This window comes from Nicotiana sylvestris, chromosome 3 (assembly GCF_000393655.2).
Source record: "Nicotiana sylvestris chromosome 3, ASM39365v2, whole genome shotgun sequence".
Lineage (NCBI taxonomy): Eukaryota > Viridiplantae > Streptophyta > Magnoliopsida > Solanales > Solanaceae > Nicotiana > Nicotiana sylvestris.
Genome location: NC_091059.1, coordinates 202,930,601 through 202,949,797, shown reverse-complemented (window position 1 = coordinate 202,949,797; position 19,197 = coordinate 202,930,601). Strand labels below are relative to the sequence as shown.

General features: G+C 36.7%; 1 protein-coding gene, 1 long non-coding RNA gene and 1 other non-coding gene across 4 annotated transcripts; all 3 read left to right on the top strand.

Annotated features, from left to right (window-relative positions):
* Nucleotides 1-3,418: 3,418 nt before the first annotated feature.
* LOC104231177 (uncharacterized) lies at nucleotides 3,419-11,976 on the top strand. Of its 2 annotated transcripts, none has more exons than XM_009784126.2 (9): nucleotides 3,419-3,606; nucleotides 5,983-6,156; nucleotides 6,262-6,664; nucleotides 8,344-8,624; nucleotides 9,213-9,281; nucleotides 9,384-9,440; nucleotides 10,350-10,402; nucleotides 10,509-10,584; nucleotides 10,735-11,976. In XM_009784126.2, the coding sequence occupies exons 1-9, from the start codon at nucleotides 3,566-3,568 to the stop codon at nucleotides 11,687-11,689; spliced, it is 2,109 nt and encodes a 702-aa protein (XP_009782428.1). In that variant the 5' UTR covers nucleotides 3,419-3,565; the 3' UTR covers nucleotides 11,690-11,976. The 2 variants fall into 2 exon arrangements, with proteins under 2 accessions (XP_009782428.1, XP_070027486.1); XM_070171385.1 differs by having other exon boundaries at nucleotides 3,471-3,606; nucleotides 6,330-6,664.
* Nucleotides 11,977-14,986: 3,010 nt separating this feature from the next.
* LOC138888779 (uncharacterized) lies at nucleotides 14,987-15,940 on the top strand. The gene is made up of 3 exons (XR_011406322.1): nucleotides 14,987-15,078; nucleotides 15,166-15,226; nucleotides 15,751-15,940. It is a non-coding gene; the product is annotated as an uncharacterized lncRNA (long non-coding RNA).
* Nucleotides 15,941-16,796: 856 nt separating this feature from the next.
* LOC104231130 (uncharacterized) lies at nucleotides 16,797-18,780 on the top strand. The gene is made up of 3 exons (XR_011406323.1): nucleotides 16,797-16,929; nucleotides 17,031-17,138; nucleotides 18,408-18,780. It is a non-coding gene; the product is annotated as an uncharacterized protein (transcript).
* The last annotated feature ends 417 nt before the right edge of the window (nucleotides 18,781-19,197 follow it).

Genomic DNA, 19,197 nt, shown 5'->3' with positions numbered 1-19,197 from the left:
TCATGCCTGCAGGTGTAGATAATCAGTTTGACGAGCCTTCATCGTAGATGAGATTGGCATTCATCGAAGGATCGGTAAGACTCCATCTCATTCGGAGTGCAGCCGTGTCAATGAGTCACATGCTAGAGTTTTTCTACAGACTTATGGGTAGACCAGTATCCTGTCCCATTTTATGTCAAATAATCTTAGAGGCTTTGTAAATACATGGTTACTATGTACAGTATGTCAGAGGCCTTGACGGCCCATATGTATTCACGTTTTATGAACGATGGTTCATTGATATAACATTTGCCCACTTACAATTTTAGATTACGAGTTGTGGTCATGTTGGCCCATGATAGTTATAAAAAGGAATGAATGAGTTACAGAGTGATTCGCTCGGGCCACTACGGCACCGGGTGCCAGCCACGCCTCCCTAGGTTCGGGGCGTGACAAAGTGGTATCAGAGCCAGGTTGTGTCCTAGGGAGTCTACAAAGTCGTGCCTAGTATAGTCTCACTTATAGATGTGTTGCACGCCACATTTATAATTGAGAGGCTATAGGGCATTTAGGAAATGTTACCCTCCTTTTGTTTCCAGATCGTGCCATAGAGCTAAGTCGTAAAAATTCAGTATAAAGTTTCCACCGAATTTTGTATGCACTAGAGGTGCTATCACAATAGAGCTTTAAGGCGTAGATGTAATTTCTACTTATGTGGAAGGGAGGTTATAGAAGAAACAGAAGATACGATGCATGGTTGAAAAGTAAATAAGGTAAAAGTGAAGAAGATACGAGATACTGAAGTACAAAAGGTTGTGAATAGTCTAGAGCTCATATAGAGGTTGGGTTAGAGTTTAGTATACAGAAGAGACCCTAGCAAGAGTTTTGAAAATCTCAAAGAGTTAACATTCGAGGATGAATATTTCTAAAGGGGGGAAGGATGTTACATCCCGTATCTTAGCATTAGGATGTGCCGTAGTAAATCCACATGAGCTCGAAGGGATTATGTCTATTAGGAGGTTATAGAAGGTTTAAGATATTATTATTATAAGATCATGTAAGTGATTATACAAGTGACACTTAGCTATTATCAGTGTTGAATTCAGTCCTTAAAATCTATCCATTTCATAATTTTTTCATGTTTACATGTGGCATTTGACCCTATAGTCAACTAGAATATACGATTTGAGAATGTCTAAATGCCCACGTCTTCTTGAATTGCATTAACATTATGCTGCTTAGATCAATTCATTTTCCATAAAGAATGATGACAATAAGGATCTCGTCTTTGAAGGTAAACAAAATAGTGGAAGTTAGTGGTCAGAGATGACATGTTTAGTTTGCAATTTGTTTTGGTTTCCCTATCCAATCCTTTAAAAGAAATCATTTGAGAGTGTCACTAAATAGTGAGGGTATCATTTTCTGGACTTCATTATAAACGTTATTCAAAAGGAAAACAAGCTTGAATACTAGCATTCTGACATTTTACATAGTGAAATAACATTCACCTACATTTCTTATTTAATCATGCATATCCTTCCAGAATAATAGAAATTAAGATACTTGTATGAAATTAAGATATCTTTATTTACCCATGACTCAGACGGCGTTATATACGCGTATATATGTAAATATATGTATATGGGATATGGGAAAAAGGTTACGGCGTTATATACGCACCACCACCTAATCAGCTGGTATACATTGATGATTTTGCCCACAGTGGCACCAGATGTCATTATATACGCGTATATATATGTAAATATATATATGGGATATGGGAAAAAGGTTACGGCATTATATACGCACCACTACCTGATCAACTGATATACATTGATGATTTTGCCCACAGTGGCACCAGATGACGTTATATACGCGTATATATGTAAATATATGTATATAGGATATGGGAAAAAGGTTTTATCATTCTATATGCACCACCACCTAATTAGCTGGTATACGATGATGATGTTGCCCACAGTGGCTGAAATAATATGATGGGATGCCCTCAGAGGCTTGATGATGTTATGTACGTACAGACCTATGCATTACATGGCATTTGTATGCATATGCATGACACTAAAGATATTTCATGATTTTGATTTACAAAGCCATCCAGATTTATAGGCTGAGTCATTTACTCCACGTTTTCTTCCATGTCTTTTATATACTTATTTACATGTCTTACGTACTCAGTACACTATTCGTACTGACGTCCTTTTGTTGGGGACGCTGCATTCGTGCCTGTAGGTATAGATAATCAGTTTGACGAGCCTTCATCGTAGATAAGATTGGCATTCATCGAAGGATCGGTAAGACTCCATCTCATTCGGAGTGCAGCCGAGTCTATGAGTCACATGCCAGAGTTTTGCTACAGACTTATGGGTAGACCGGTACCCTGTCCCATTTTATGTCAAATAATCTTAGAGGCTTTGTAGACACATGGTTACTATGTACAGTATGTCAGAGGCCTTGACAGCTCATATGTATTCACATTTTATGAACGATGGTTCATTGATATAACATTTGCCCACTTACAATTTTACATTACGAGTTGTGGCCATGCTGACCCATGATAGTTATAAAAAGGAATGAATTAGTTACAAAGTGGTTCGCTCGGGCCACTACGGCACCGGGTGCCAGCCACGCCTCCCTAGGTTCGGGGCGTAACATTAGCATACATAACTACTACTCAATTGTTACTAACTTGTATCACTTATATTCAAACGTGCAACGAATATGATATATATTAACTATAATCAAGGCAAAATATAAAGGAGTATACAAAGGAAATAACGAATATAAAATATATACAAAGGATACAAGCCGTATTGTTCGCGCAACGAATACAATCAAGGCGAAATACGTAATACAGAAAAATCAAATATTCTTTGTTGAGAGTGAAATTCAAGACCTCCATTAACTAAGCGAGTGTTCTAACCAACTAAGCTACGAAAGCTTGTTGCTCTCTTGTTTCAGTTCACAATAATTAACCTCTTATTTGGATGCAATAACATTCAAATATAGCTACGGACGATAAGTTTCTCGAAAGTAGCTAAAAATAATAAATACAACATAAATGTTTGATGTATCGCATAATTTTCTTTTTATTTTTCAACAAATGCCGTTCATCATTATCTAACATAACGCGCTAGACCGATTTCGAAAACTTGGGGGGGGGGGTACCAGTATAATTTATAGGTAAGGTCAGAAAGTCGTCATTCACAACTAATTCAGGGACTGCATTTGCAATATGAGGAAATATGCGTATCTCAAATGGATATAAACGCAAACGTGGAGTCAATGACACGTCAGTCAGGAGGAACTTCGAAAGCGACAGGGATTATTATGTCCAACCACAGAATGCCACGTTGCAAAATGGGACCATAACTTCCCTGGACGGCAAGAATAGGCGGTGTTGTAGCTACGAATCCCCATTTATCGGACTCGGACCCCTTCTCTCTCTCCAGAGCATTTTGCAAATAGTTTTACAGTTTGATTACAATTTTCCAGGAGTTATATCGATTGAATCGGTATCGATTATTTGTTGTAATTACCAAATCTAATCCAAATATAATCGCAACCGATGCAACGGCTCGTTGACCATACCCTCGCTGTCACCAAAGAGTAAGTTTTCATTTGTCCTTCTTTATGTGTATAAAACTATAAATACACAAGCACCTGATACAACTACATTGATGTACATCTACATGGATGCCCGTATGCGTATTCAGGCATATTCTCGTTCCAATTGGAATGAAATGGATGAGTGGATGTTTGGGAGATATATGTGGTTGATCCCAACTGATATTGGATTAAGACGAATTTGATTGATTGATTATTCTACAGTGAAGTGGTGATGTGTTGATTCTTCGCAATTAGTTTTTAAAAAGAATGTGAATAAGTTGGCCTAGTTGTCAATGAAGTTGGTTAAGAACCATCATGTCTCATGTTCAAATCCCAGCGAGACGAGACGAAAAACACTGACGAATTCTTTCCATCTATTCAAGCCCTGGTGGATAGAGTTACCAATTACCTTCTAAGCTGGCTTGGACCCCATGGTTATCAGAAAAGAAGAATGTGAATATTGCTTTGAAGCTTCTTTTTTGGGTTTAGTTAATCAGCCAGAGCTTAAGAAAATAAAAAATACACGATATATTGAGTTGTAATATACCTTTGGTTTGAAATTTTGTGGTAGTATAAGGTTAAGATAAATGTGCAATTGAAAAATGAATGTTAGACATAAGTATATGTGTGTGAGCGTGTACTTATGCTATGTTTTCTGTATATATACGAAACAAATTGATATTGAAGAATAGGCACAGTTGGATAGTTACATTAACAGATTACTAGTATTAATTATGCTATGAACTTCTACGGGGCGTATGTGCAGAAAAAAGTGACAAAATTAGAGTTTTAGTTGTCTAAGAAATAGAATTGTGATGGCATGTATCTCGTTATTATAGTAGAATGCCAAATTAACAGACTATTACCATTTACCGCCACCAGACATGATAGCATCAATTCATCTTTTGCATAATAAATTCATGACGTGGAGGACATTATTGAACAGTTGTAAAGGGTCATATCTTCAAGAGAGGAACTAGAAATGAAAACGCATACCAATCTAACCATTTAGGATATGAGCGGTAGATCGGTGGGAATCCTTGGAATCAATGCAAACTTAGCTAAAGATAGAGCACAATGGAAGAAAAAGATCCATATAGGTGATATCTACTAGTTGGTAATATGTTTTAGATGCTAGAGAACTTCTAATACACACACATATATATATACACACACACACACACACACATATATATATATATATATATATATATATATATATATATATATATAAAAATATAGAATTTTTTTTTGTTACTTTCACTTCTATTTTGTTTTGGTATGATAGATGACATGAGTTGAGCTTAAAAAAAGAAGTGAGGATTTATATAGCTGACCCCAACTTGTTTGGGATTGAGGCGTAGCCGCTTGGCAGTAGTTGTTCTTGTTCTTGTTCTTGTTGCGGTAGAACATTGGGGCGGATTTGGGAGCACAATGTTGCAGATTGGCGACTATCCTTTATGTCTATATATCACGTTGATCTCAAGTTATTCCCAGAGTTTCTTCTAAATCTCGAAGAAGTGAACTTGATGTGACTTGTATTTCTTTCAATATTATTAGCGCATATGAAAGTACTAGAATTAATCGAGAGAAAAAGGGAGAGCTAGGCGAGATATAATTCTTATCTCTACTCAAGAAGATCGTATTGGTGTATTCAAAGCAGATATCTGTATATCTCCTAAGTTGACACTTAAACTGTTTCTAACAACATTCTAGGACTTGTATTTATGATCAGGAACTCTGTGATTGGTTATTCTCTTGCTCTCTTAGCTGGAAGGAGAAAAAGTTTCCACTATATTTATTCTTTGCCTGTAACTACTTCGGCAATTAAGTGGCTTCTTCTAGAAGAGATCCAGGGGGAGGATGTCTATTTTAATGAACAAACCTCTAGCTGCTTGTATTTTGCTCTTGGTGCCGCTCAAGTAGCAGACTAATGGCAATATTGTAGCAAGAAGTGGGATCATGGAAATCAAACCAATATAACAGTTGTTTCGTGGATAGATTCGGCTATGATCCCCCCTATTTTTCCAGTGGAATAGATGGGAGATTATTGCAAAATTCGTTTTTCATTGTGATGATTGCCTTAAGGGCATTGGTTGAGTGCACTGCAACATAATAAGCTCAATATCTATAGATACCCTAATGCACTACCATTTCTTTACAAGTGAGAACAATTACTTTTGGCGGATAGATTTGAATGAGCTCAGAAGTCATTAACCATAAAAGTAGCTCATATTCAGCAGTATTATTTCATTCATATGTTGTAATTTTTATTCAGCTTGAAATGCTTAGGGTTACTCTCACTCTGTTTTCTTCAGCAAATATGGTTATTGATGCATTATTTAATGTTTCTGTCTTTTGTCAACATTTCTTCAGGTCAGTTAAGACAGTGACTTATGAGTCACTGAATAATGTTGTGAGATTGATTAATGGAGTGTCAGCATTATTATTGACAATATTGCCCGGGAAATCTACTATTCTTGAAGGCATACATGGTTGGGAGCTTCGTCCAACATTTCGTGGACCTCGGCTTCCACAGTGGATGGAGAAGTGAGTTTTTATCTTCTTTTCCATTTTACCCCTGTTTTGGCTTTTGAACTTAGCTCTTTTTGAATAATGCGTCTGTATTAACATCTACCTTTTCGGTGATCACAGTGGTGCCTCTTCTTTTAACCAGTTCATTCATGAACTTTCTATTGATTCTGATACCTCCTCGAGTGTAGATTATTCATCATCAGAAGAAGAAGAATATACTGATAGTAACATTTGTCCTCCATCTCCACTGTCACAAAGTTCTCGGGTATCTAGAGCTCGCAGTCTTTCAAGGCGGAACAGGCACTGGATGCATTGGGTCAGATACATCATTTCATGGCTCCTATTCCCAATTAAATTTATGTTGGGCATACCTTTGTATCTCTATGCTTTGGGTACGGGCAGCAGAGTCTCTCGGACATCTGAGAGTTTCCAGTCTTCCCATGTACAAGCGAGGAAGAGGTTACAGACACTAAGGGATCACGTTGTCCAGCGTGCCACTGACAGAAGACGTGGTGTCGTTGAGGTTTGTTTGACATTTTCATACAACATTACTCTTCATCCAGTAATTTTTTTTTGCGGGAGGGGTGGGGGGTGGGGGTGGGGGTGGGGTAGGTTTGACAGCTCATTGGTTGTCCACGTGATTCCTCATGTTATCCTTGTCTGGCCAATATTTGAACATGCCAATTTACCTTACACTTCTTCTACTCTATGTAAGGAGAGGTGATTAGGTGAACCATATTCACAGAAAGGGTAGCAAATTGAAAGATAGAAGGAAAAAGGAACAAAGAATGGGAAGACTTATTAACTGTCTTCCTGTCTTCTCCAACCTACTCCCAGAAGCGTGAAGGGGAGGGGGAGGACTCAAAAATATTCCAACATTCACTAGATGTAAGTGTGCTTAGCTGCTACCTTCACTTTCTTTCATCTACAATTTCCTAGACAAATTCTGAAGAGAGACTGTGAGGGAGGGAGATAATTCACCTCCCTTTTTTGGTATGCCTCGGATCCAATGCGACATATTTTTTTCCCTGAAAAAAATACTGTATCACAAAAGTAAAAGGAAAAAATACATGGAGGAAGAAATGTGATGGGCTGCAAAGAACATATCTCGATTGAAAATGGAAAGAGACAAAAATATACTCTCGGTCCTTGATGGTAGGGGGGAGAGTTAGAGAAGTTTATCCATGATAAGTCGGGTTGCGATTGCGGAGGCGGTCGAAAAAGGCTCCTCTCTTTAGGTAACAGATCAAGAAGGAGGTTAAAGAAAGAAGCCATGAAAGTTGGTGAAGAAAGGGTTGGTGATGAGCTTCGGTCTTGATCATTTTGTGTTTGCAGATTTGTATGGTGAATCTTTCAGTTTTAAGCAATCTACAAGAGGAAGAAATCGGAGAGGTGTTTGGTTTGTGGGTGAAAGACTGATGCTATACAAGAAGGGAAAGACAACCGCTGCAACTTTCAACCTTAAGTAATACAGGTTGTAAAAGAATCATGCTATTGTTGTGGTTGTTTCGTTGGACTATGGCCTGGCAAGCATTGCTTATAACTCAATAAATGGAAGACTGCAGGTTTGGGCTACATTAAAAGTAATTTGAAGTTTCAAAATTCAGAAAATATAAGGTAAAAACAGAATGAAACAAGAAGTATTTCGACTATAATTAGCTTTAACTTTTCCTATTTACCATTTTGATGTCACGGAATATTGGACCTTCAAAGTTGGGCCTTGGAGCGACAGAGAAGTGCTATGTGTTTCTATGGGCAACTAGGGTTTGAAACTTGCAGCCTCTCCATAAAGGAGGGAAGGCTGCCTACATTCGTCTTCTCCCGAGCCTACTTTAGTGGGAGCCTTCTGACACTGGGGTCAACCTTAAAAAAGTTGGATTTGAGTAATTCGATGGTTTTTATGTCAATCAGAAGAAACCAAGCAGCTGAACTAACTCCAGAATTGGTTCTCTCACTAACAACTTAATACTCTCTGTTTATTCTTTTATTCAACACCCGTTCCTGTTTATTCTTCGCTCGTCCTACCTGCCAAAACAATACCAAAAGTGAAGAATAATAGGAGTTCGGGAGGAGAAAAGTGAAAATAAAAAATTGTGTCTTCTTAGAAACTACCTTGTCCTGTCCAGTATATTCTATTTGTTTTTGTGTTCTGCCCGATTATATTCTTATGAATATGACTTGGTCTAATTTTGTTATATGCAGGATCTCCATTTAGCAATTGAGATCACCATTGAGGCTGTTTTTGAATTTGTTGACAAGGCAGCACACTGTCTTCTGTCACCAATAGGCACCTTGAAGAAAGTGGTGAAGTGGTTTTATTCTTATAACAGCGGTCACGAGGATGTTCCCTCTGTTGGTTCAGGTCTCTCTGTTCCTGTGGATACCCTCGCGGAGAGTGATCCTACTCCTAGAGAACGGAAGACAGGCTTTAACTCCCTCAATACAGATGCTCGGACATGTCAAGATGTCATTACAGAGCTTGGGTGAGGGTTTTTGCTTGCATTTTACCTCTTCTAAGATCTGGCCTGTGCAGTTGTCTTTTTCTAAAAAAATATTGCCGACACAATTCAAGGGATCGGACATGTCCAATTCTTCTTAAAATATTTCTTAAGTTTGTCGTATTAATAAGAGGATATATTTTTAAAGTTTGGATCTAAAATATTTCACCAAATTCTTTAAAGGTCTGTAAAGTGCTGGATAAGAGTAGCATCTTCTCTGTACTTCTATTGTGTTAGTGTCTGCTGTAACTAATCCAGTGCGCGTAGAGAGTGCTTATTTTCTTGAAATACTAACTTTTAAGTTATAATGACCTCTAAATTGATTGGACATACTGCTTTTTGGACAAGAATTATATTACAAAATTTTTTAAGATTACAACTGTAAACAGGAAAATGAAAATCATTGACTTCCCAGTTTTATTTTGGACCAACCAGTGTTGTTTGGGTAGATATTGTCCTCTAGACTGTTGAAGCATGTTCTAAACCCTTCGTATTCATTATTCAGCAGTGCTTTGCTTTTCAAATAAAATTGGCATCCCAGTTATTCTCAGCATGCTACTCTTTCCTTTGTAGATACCCATATGAAGCTCTTCGTGTGGTTACTGATGATGGATATATTCTCCTTTTGGAGAGAATTCCAAGGTTTGCATTTCTGTTGTGATCATCATCACTACTTTATATCAGAGCTTTAAGGTGGATGCCCATTTATAGATATTGCTTGATGTTTCAAACTTAATTTTGCAGACGTGATGCTCGGAAGGTTGTTTATCTGCAACATGGGGTTTTTGATTCATCCATGGGGTGAGCCTAACATCTCTTCTAACTCTTCAAAATCATTTTCCCTTTCTTAATTGGCGTATTCAACTTGTTGCATACTTGGGATAACATTGATGTCTCAGCATAAATTGCAAGTTTTTCCTTTGAGATCTGCTAGGCTTATAAGTAACTACTGCGTGATATTTTGGGTGAAATGACAGTCGATCAGATAGAAAGACTTGGGAAGTACCAAATCATTGGTTCTATGCCAGTTGACTGTCTAAGCAACACTTTGAACAACTATGGATTTTTTTCTTTTTTCCCCTTCACAGGTTTCTAAGTAGATCAAACTATGATATGCGTATGTGCTAATTAGTTCGCTAGGGAGTTGGGATAAAGGACTAGGATTATGGAATGTTGAGCAGGGAGTTCAATATTTTGCTTTTCTCATTTTACATATTCATAATGTCAAAATATCAGAGTGATCAGGAAAGCAGGATTAGGATAAGTTAATTTGCTACTGTAGCTGAACTACCTTCTGGGCGAAGCCAAGTATGTTCAAGAAACTTTTTTGCCTGGAGAGGGTCTATTTTCTATATGGGCATTGATGAAGGTGTAGAATTGGTATAGGCTATCAATTTATACCTTCTGAGGATGAGATCGACTATATCTGGCACTTTGATCTTGCGGATTGTGCGCATTATATCTCATCCCCCGCCAAATCATACAAATTGAGGAGGCATCTATTTGTCGATATTTGATCTATGTTGCATTGAGACGTAGTAGTCCTTCAATTTTTAGTTCTTATGTTTTCCTTTTTTAATACTGTGAAGATCAGCCCTAACTTTCAATTGCATCGTTAAGATTTACGGCTATGATCAGTTCTAACTTCTAACTGTCAATTGCATCGTTATTTTTTCTATTTAATCTCTCACTTGGTGATTTGACTTATAGTTGGGTATCGAATGGAGTTGTTGGTTCCCCAGCATTTGCAGCTTATGATCAAGGTTTGTCCTTTGTGCTGTTGTGTCAACTAATTTTTTGGGTGTGCATATACTGTAAACTCTCCTGAGATAATTATGTAGTATTCAAGCTTGTCTTTCTTGATTACAGGGTATGATGTTTTTCTAGGAAATTTCCGTGGATTGGTCTCAAGAGAGCATGTTGACAAGAACATATCCTCACGCCAGTAAGTGTATTACTTCATGCATCCCCCATCATGTATAAAATGTCATTAGACTCCTTTTTGAAGAAAAAAAGTTTCTTCATATTTTGTGTGTTTGGTGGTTGTTGAATTGCTATAAGTTACTTTAGTTCCTAAATGTGGATGTTCATGCAGGTACTGGAAGTACTCCATAAATGAGCATGGGACACATGATATACCTGCAATGATAGATAAGATCCACAAAACAAAAGTTACTGAATTGAAAAATAGCCAAAAAACTGTGGAGGAAGAGAGCGACAATGATCAACCTTACAAACTTTGTGCAATTTGCCATAGTTTGGGAGGAGCTGCTATTCTAATGTACGTCCTAACACGTCGAATTGAGGAAAAGCCCCATAGACTTTCAAGATTAATCTTATTATCACCTGCTGGGTTTCATCATGATTCCAATCCTGTATTCACAATGATGGAATACTTATTCCTACTATTGTCTCCTCTACTTGCCCCTTTTGTGTCAGCTTTCTATATACCCACTCGTTTTTTCCGCATGCTGCTTAACAAGTTGGCCCGTGATTTCCACAACTTACCAGCAGTTGGAGGCCTTGTGCAAACTCTCATAAGCTATGGGGTTGGTGGAGACAGTTCAAATTGGGTTGGAGTCTTAGGGTTGCCGCACTACAATATGAATGATATGCCAGCTGTTTCATTCCGTGTGGCTCTTCATTTGGCACAGATCAAGCACACTCGGAAGTTTATAATGTTTGACTATGGGAGTGCAGCTGCAAACATGGAAGCTTACAGTTCCCCTAAGCCTTTAGATTTGGGGGAGTACTATTCCCTTATTGATATTCCTGTTGATCTTGTTGCTGGGCGGAAGGACAAGGTCATCAGGCCATCCATGGTAAGGAAGCATTATAAGCTGATGAAGGATGCAGGTGTGGAGGTGTCATATAATGAGTTTGAGTATGCTCATTTGGATTTTACATTTTCTCATCATGAAGAACTATTGGCCTATGTTATGTCTCGATTATTGTTAGTAGGCGCTTCTATGAAACAACAACCTGGGCAAAGATCGTTAAAGCTGAGGAGAAAAGAGGGGGAAGCCAGCAGCAAGTGTAAACACTACTAGAGCCCGACACCTTTGATGTTTTGGATGCTCCAAATTATTTGGCGTTCCATGTAAGACGTGTATGTTACATATACAGAAAAATATAGAGAACATGGGGTCATGAAAGTGTACCAGTGAGAGCGTTGGCTCCTTTGTACATGCCCACATATTTTTCCAAGGAGATAGAATTGTATTGGATGGTGTAGTGTAAGAGATTTAGGTGTGGTTTTGTGAATATTGCTGTATGTATGTTGTAAGATTGTAACATGTTGAAGCTTCAATGAAAGAGTCATTTACCCCTTCCCGGATATTTCGTTCAGTATTCTCCTTCCAACGTGATGTTGGAAGACACAGATTACTAGCCAGGTTGGTCAAGCTTCTAAAAATCAGCTTATACTTTGAGAAAGTGTTTTTTTTATCAAAAGTACTTAATTTGAAAACCACTTTCCCGCAATAATTAGTGTTTGGCCAAGTTATTAAAAGGTACTTCTAAATATATTTTCCTGAAAAGTATTTTTCAAAAAAGTTATTTTAAAAAAGTGCTTTTATGGAGAAATGACTTTTTCTATCAAGCTTGTAGCACTTTGACACTTTTTAGTAGCCAGATAAATGAGACTAGCTTTAAGTATAAGCTCTGTTTACATAAACTTTATAAAATGACAACTACACGAGAAAGCACTTAAAGTATAATAGATGAGACGCGCAATCAAGAAGTAATCCGTTTCTAAAGAAATACATGACATATTGATTCATAAGATTTATTTATAATTTTTTTTTTGGTTAATGAAAGTTTGAATGTTAGGAAAAGATACTTTGATCTAACTCTTCTTTTAACCGTTTTTCTTTTTTGGGGAAAGGAGTAGCCATATTATATAGTACTCTCTCCGGTTCATTTTATTTTTTTGGTTGTTCACACATTGAGTAATTCATTTCTTAACATTAATTAACAATTAAATTGACGATATTAACCTTACACTCTGTTTAAATTACTGTTTCACATCGTTTCATAATGTATTATATTGTATCATTTTATGAATACAATATTTGGATAGATTGTATTATTTGTTATTGCTAAATAATATTTTGTTGTTCAGTTTGACTGTATCGTACTGTACTGTAATTGATAAGTTTACTAAAATACCCTCAATTATTTAAATATAAAATTTTATAAAAAATTATGTATAAAAATAATTTAAAACACAAGAAGTCAAAACACCTTAAGAAAGCAGAACAAAGGATGAGATAGAAGAAGGCAAAACAAAGGAGCCTATCTAGTTAGAATTAAGTTAAAAGCAAATTAGGAGAAAAAATAAAACAGAAGGCGGCAAAACACCTTTCACGTTGGCGGTAGAAGTTCTGGAAAAAAAACAAAGTAGGTTATAGGTTGGAGATTTGGAGTTAAAATAGAAAAAGAGGTAAAGGATAAAATAGAATTGTAAAGTAATAAGTTAGGACATAATTGGAAAGAAAAATAGGAAATAATCTCACCACACCAAATCGGTTGTTTAAAAAAAGAGGACTTTTCATTGTTCCGAAACAATAGATTTAACACAATACAATCAATTTAATGAGACAATCAAAATAAATATTATTTTAGAATAATAATACAATACGATACAACGGAACAACCATCCTAACAAGTTGTTACTTAGAAGCCAAATCTGTATGTCCTTTTCTTGAAACAAAACAAAAATAAAAATGATAACCCTAGAAAATAACACTCATATTTATTGCGGAAAGGGGGCAAATATTAAATTAAAATATTATAACAAAAAAGGTACACCACCGAACCGTTCATCAACCTCGGCGAATAAACCCTCTCGTCTTCCGTCTAGGGATGACAATGGGGCGGGGCGGGGGGTTGAACGTTAGTGGGGCAGTGCGGGTTTGAGATTTTGCGGTTGCGGGCGGGGCGAGTTCAATTTTTAAATTAAAAAAATAGGAATTTTTACTACCTATAGCAAAGGTTAACACCTTATTTATTTTAAATAAATATCATTTAAAAAAATTATATTATATAGATACCTTTTAAGGTTTATAGCAAAATATTTAATTTTGGGTACCTTAGAGCCCTAAGCCACTAAATACGCTATTCAGTTACACTATTTTCTTTCTTTCTCTACTTTGATACATCTCATTCTCTTCTCCCATTCCCTGAAACACGATGCTCAATCTCAACATTCCTCTCACCCACACTATTTTCTTTTCCTTCCGATCAATTCTTGCACCGAATATTGAATTACGATTTAAAAGCAAATCAATCCCTAACCAAAACTAACTGATTTGGGAAAGGGAGTTAAGCAACGTTTGAACTTTGACAGATTTCACCTTAGCGGAGGCTTTGGATACAGCGGCCGATGGAGCAGCGGCGACGGAACAGTGGACAGTGGACGGCCGAGATTGAATCTTTTGGGTAGCGGGTAATGAAAAAAGGTGTCGCCTGTTATACCTTCAAATCTCAAAGTTGTCGCGTGTTGTACATTCAAACGCTACTATGGCGAATTCGCCAAAAATTAGGGTTTGTTCTTGAACAAAGACGATGGAGTTTGGGGCTGAGCAACTTGATTTATGTTAATATATTTCAATGTATTTTCATGTATTCATTGTCTTTTTTTCATTGTAATTCAATGTATCTCGTTGCATTCCACGTATTTCATGTATTCACTGTCTTTTTTTCATTGTATTTCAATATATCCCGTTGTATTCTATGTATTTCATTGTATTAACTGTCTCGTTATATGCCATGAATGTATTCATATGTTTTTCTTAATTAAAATAGTTTATGTATTCAAATGTATTATATAATTTCTCTGAAGATTACTATGTTTTGGGGTATTTTTCGGTTGAGAATCTTTTTTATAACTGAAAATACAAATTTTGTGCGTTATAATTGAGTTTGTTGAGTTATGTTAGGAGTCTATTATGTTAATTGATTCATTTTCCGTTTTAAAAACAGCGTAATCCCCTATTTCACGCCGTGAATACAGTCGAATACTGTCCAACTGTAATCCCATGTTTCACTCCATGAATACAGTCGAATACACTCGAATACACTCGAATACAACAACTAATTAGTTGGACTTTCGTGACTCGCGCCTATTTTTGCTACTGTATTCATGAATACAATAACTTAAATACATCAAATACATCTTATAACCGCAAAAAAGTATCCATAATCCGTAATATGATATATATAGATGACTAATTATTATTAAAATATACTGCTTTATAAAAATTTCTCAAAAAAAAAAATGCGGGCGGGTCGCGGGTGGGGATTTAATTTTAAAAGGCTGAATAATATTTAAAACCCTAGTCCCAAATACTCCCAATTTCACTCAGACTTAAACGCCTCATCTCTCATTCTCTCTCAGACGACGGACGCAGAGACGCTCCTTCGTCCTCGTGAATAGGTACTCGTCGTCGACTCTCAAACTCTTGTCTCAATTTTTCTCTCAAACTCTTGTTTTTCGGCCGTAACACGGTGTTTGATTCTCCAGCGGTTCTTCAATTCTCAGAAGGTGGACCGTCGGCGACTTTCTCCTGTTTGACTCTCCAGCGGTTCTTTTCTCTGCCTTTTTATTTTCTTGAATTTCTGTTTATTGTTGATTGCTGAATTTGATTCTTTTTGGTGAAATATTGTGTTCTTTTTTTCTTCTGAAGATTATTTTTATTGGATTGATTTCCGGATTCTGAAAATAGTGATAACTCCTGTAAGCTCAAGTTTATAGTAGCTTAATTTAACTCATTGATGTAGCTTAATTTAAGGCTCATGTCAATTTATGTTGAAATAAAACTAAAATTTTGTCAATAATGCTGTTGATTATAGTTGACATGTGAATTACATACTTATATTACATCTAAAGATAAACGGGCTTGTCTCATTATTGCTGATTTTTAGCTCACAGAGTTGCAACTTGCAAGCATTATTCTGTTGTAGTTGTATGTAATGTAATTATTTGACTCTTTTGGATCAAACTGAGTATAACTGACTAATTTGGATTTACTAATTAATTGACTCTTTTTTCATTTTCCATGTGCACTTAGAAATGTCTCATAATATTAATTTAGCTTATTTTTTGTAGAAAAGTATGGAGTCTCAAAATGAAGAGAATCCGGTTGGTTCATCTTCTAGTACTTTTCCTATAGAGAGTGACAGTCAATTGCCTATGCAAGTCGATGAAGTTGTTGATGAAACTGGGAAAAGAAAACTTATTTCTGACGCATGGAATCATTTTACACCTGTGATGATTAATGGTGTTCGTTTTGGTGTTTGTAAGTATTGTAATACTCGTATCAAATCAACAAGAAATTGTGGGACATCGTCCATGTTAGATCATATCCGTAGTCGATGTCGCAAAAAGCCAAGTAACTTAGACAATGAGGAATTTAGCAAAACATAAAAGTATGGCCAATTAGTAATTGCCAAAACATAAACACGTAAAAAGTTTGGCCTATGTAGTAAAAAATCAAATTTAAGTCTAGCTTTCTAAAAAAGAAAGAAATTTTATTAAGAAAAAAAATGCGGGTGCGGGGCGGGCGGGTGAATACTGGTGGAGTGCGGGCGGGTTTAAATCCTATGCGGGGCGGGGCGGGTTTAAATTTTGCGGGTTCAGACAGAACCCCGCCCCGCCTGCCATTCCTACTTCCGCCCACAGACGGATTAGCAGTTCCATTGTCAGAGATCGGAGAAAACCTTGCTTTTGTGTTTCAGAAATATTTCCACTTCTAAGTTGTAACCATTCCGAATCGTTTTCTTTATTGGAGGTAAAGTTGCAAGGATCCTAAATTGTACTAACGTCTTTGGTCTAATTACGACAAATACTTTCCCGTCGTCTCTGCTACCTGTACAGGTTCGTAAATATTGACCTATTATGGCCATATTTACTGATCGTTAGAAGAAACAGTTGGTATATTTTCCCCTACTGCATTTTTGGCTAATTTGATAGGTGCTCCATTGACCCATTCCACTAGATTAGTAAAAGCTAAAAACTGAGAATGTTCTATGGAGCTGCATTTTGTGGATGTTCTATTTTCAGCTATATTTTTGAATGCATCACAGTTAGTACTACTTGTATTTTTGAATGCATCACCTGGCTGCATCAATCTCAGATTTAGGATTCGCGGAACAAAGGGAAGAGAAGGAGACTAGAATCAATGACGACACCGATGAGATCGTCGAGATGGGGTTATGTTCGAATAATAACAGGAACCATTCTCGGAGGCATACTTGGATTCTATGCTATGCATCGTGCTGAACTCAAGTACAAGGTTTTCTGATCTTCGTTTTATATGTTCAATACTTAAATTATTTTTAAGCATAAGCGCAATTATCTGTCTAAATCACTGTAATTTATGATTATAGGAAATGTGGAATGAGAGATTGAAGAAATATGAAGAGGAGCTCAAGATGAAGCAAAGTACGGAGATGCATACCCCCACTGTGTTGTCAGGAGACCCTCTTCCGAGATAGGTACTGTTTAAACACCTACCTCCTAATCTTTCCATTTTCTGTTGCTTATAGCTTAGATAAAGTTAGGAAATTTCAAGCTTCCGGAACTTACGAAATCTGTAGTACAATGACTTTAGGATACACTGTTTGGACAGTCATACAACTCAAGGGTCTTATTTAGGGCTTGATCAGCAGAAAGTTTGACGATTGTGAACTACTCATGTTAATCCTAGTAAACGGATTCTCTTTTGTGTGTTAGGTTTTTGTGGCCAGCATAGTCTTTTGGTTCATTGAGATCCAGGAAAGAAAAGCTTTTCTGCCTCACATTTACATGGCCTCAACTAGGTGATATCCACTAGTTGAGAATAGGTTTTAGACTTGGTAGAGAACTATCAATATTATTATCACTCTCATTATATATATAGATAGATATCTTATTTTCGTTCACTTCTATTTATTTTGGTAATGATGATGATATAAGTGTAGCTTAATGAAATAAGTGAGGATTCATATTGGCGACTCTAACTTGTTCGGGATTGAGGTATAGTAGTAATTGTTGTTGTTGTTTACATGGCCAGACACTCATTGTCAGTCTCATTCACTAACATTATGTAATAGTTAGACATACTGTCTACACAAACACACATTATTATATTTGCAAGGAAAAAGAAATTCTTCTTACATCATTCCTTCCAGGGGTATTTCAAAAAGAAATCACGACATAAAACCTTTGGCTGAAGTTAAATGGTGAATGGGTGCATCAATTGATTCAAGTTTCATTATTTTGCCCTTAAATGTGCGGTATTCATCTTATGTGAGTTTTTCTTCTCGATTAACTCTACTTATTAAAGGAAATAAATATTCATGCCATTTGTGTGTAAAGTACCTGGGATGGGAAGGAGTTGAAGTAGAGTAGAAATGGGGAAAGAGAACATTGATAAAATGAAGAAAGTAAAAGTAAAGGTCCCTTCCAAATTCCTTTGATTAATTTCCAAATTATCTTACTTCTCGTAAACATTTCTGTGATTTTCGTGTAACTCATCTCCTTTCCAATTACTCGTAAATGTAAAATCATTGTATTGATTTAAATCTAATCCAAAACCACTTGAAATGCTAGCATCTCCATCTAAATCTTTTTTTTCCAACTGGAAATTGCTTAGGAAGAAAGCTGAGGGTGTTTGCTTTTAGCCTTGCCCTCCCTAGCTTGTAGCCCAGGTTATTTTTCTCGCTTCAAATTGTTAGTTGCAGTTAACTGTCTTTGTTGTTGATTAATGGAAATGACTGGTGCAGGTATGCAAATCTTTGTGTAATTTTTCAAAGGCGTGATTCGAGTTTCAACCTGAACTGTTGTTTATATCTCTGAAGATGTAGACAGGGAAAAGCAGAGATGGGTGCTGCTATCATGTAGAGATGATCATAGAGAGCGCCCCCCCCCCACCCCCCCCAAACACACACATACAGTGGGATGTGATTTTGTGAATTCTTTATATTATTTGAAGTGAGATCCTTGGAGAGGAAAATAACGTTTAACTTATTCCTCACCCCATCCCCGCCCAAATTTTTCCTAGCAAACCTTTTTTCCCATGCAGCTCCTCTTTTTTGCCCATGGATTGGCGTAAATTTAAGTGATAAGTGAAGTTTTGGGTCTTGTGCTTTGGTAAAAGTTGGTTCAAATTTTCTATTTTACTTTCGTTTGATATGGCTAGACCATCATTTAACCGAGTACTCTCATCAGTGTGCTCTTAAAACTTATATTTTCTTGGTAAGAGAGAATCGCACAAATCATGTATCTCAAAGAGGCAAATTACCTTCAGATTTCTTATGCTCGTTTTGCCTCTTTTTGTACATAAACTGCACGTGCTTCTTCCTTCTACTCACCAGGAAAACACAGCTTCATTTAAGTGGACATGGAATCATTTTTGGAAGCTGAAATTATAGCCAAAGAGGGGGTTGGGGGGGGGGGGGTTATTGTCATGATAACCTGTAAAAAAAAAAGCGAGTTAAATCTTCATTGATTGATGTTGATTAATGAGAAAATGACACTGAATAGTCGTGGTAAAAGTAATAGTCAAAAAAATGT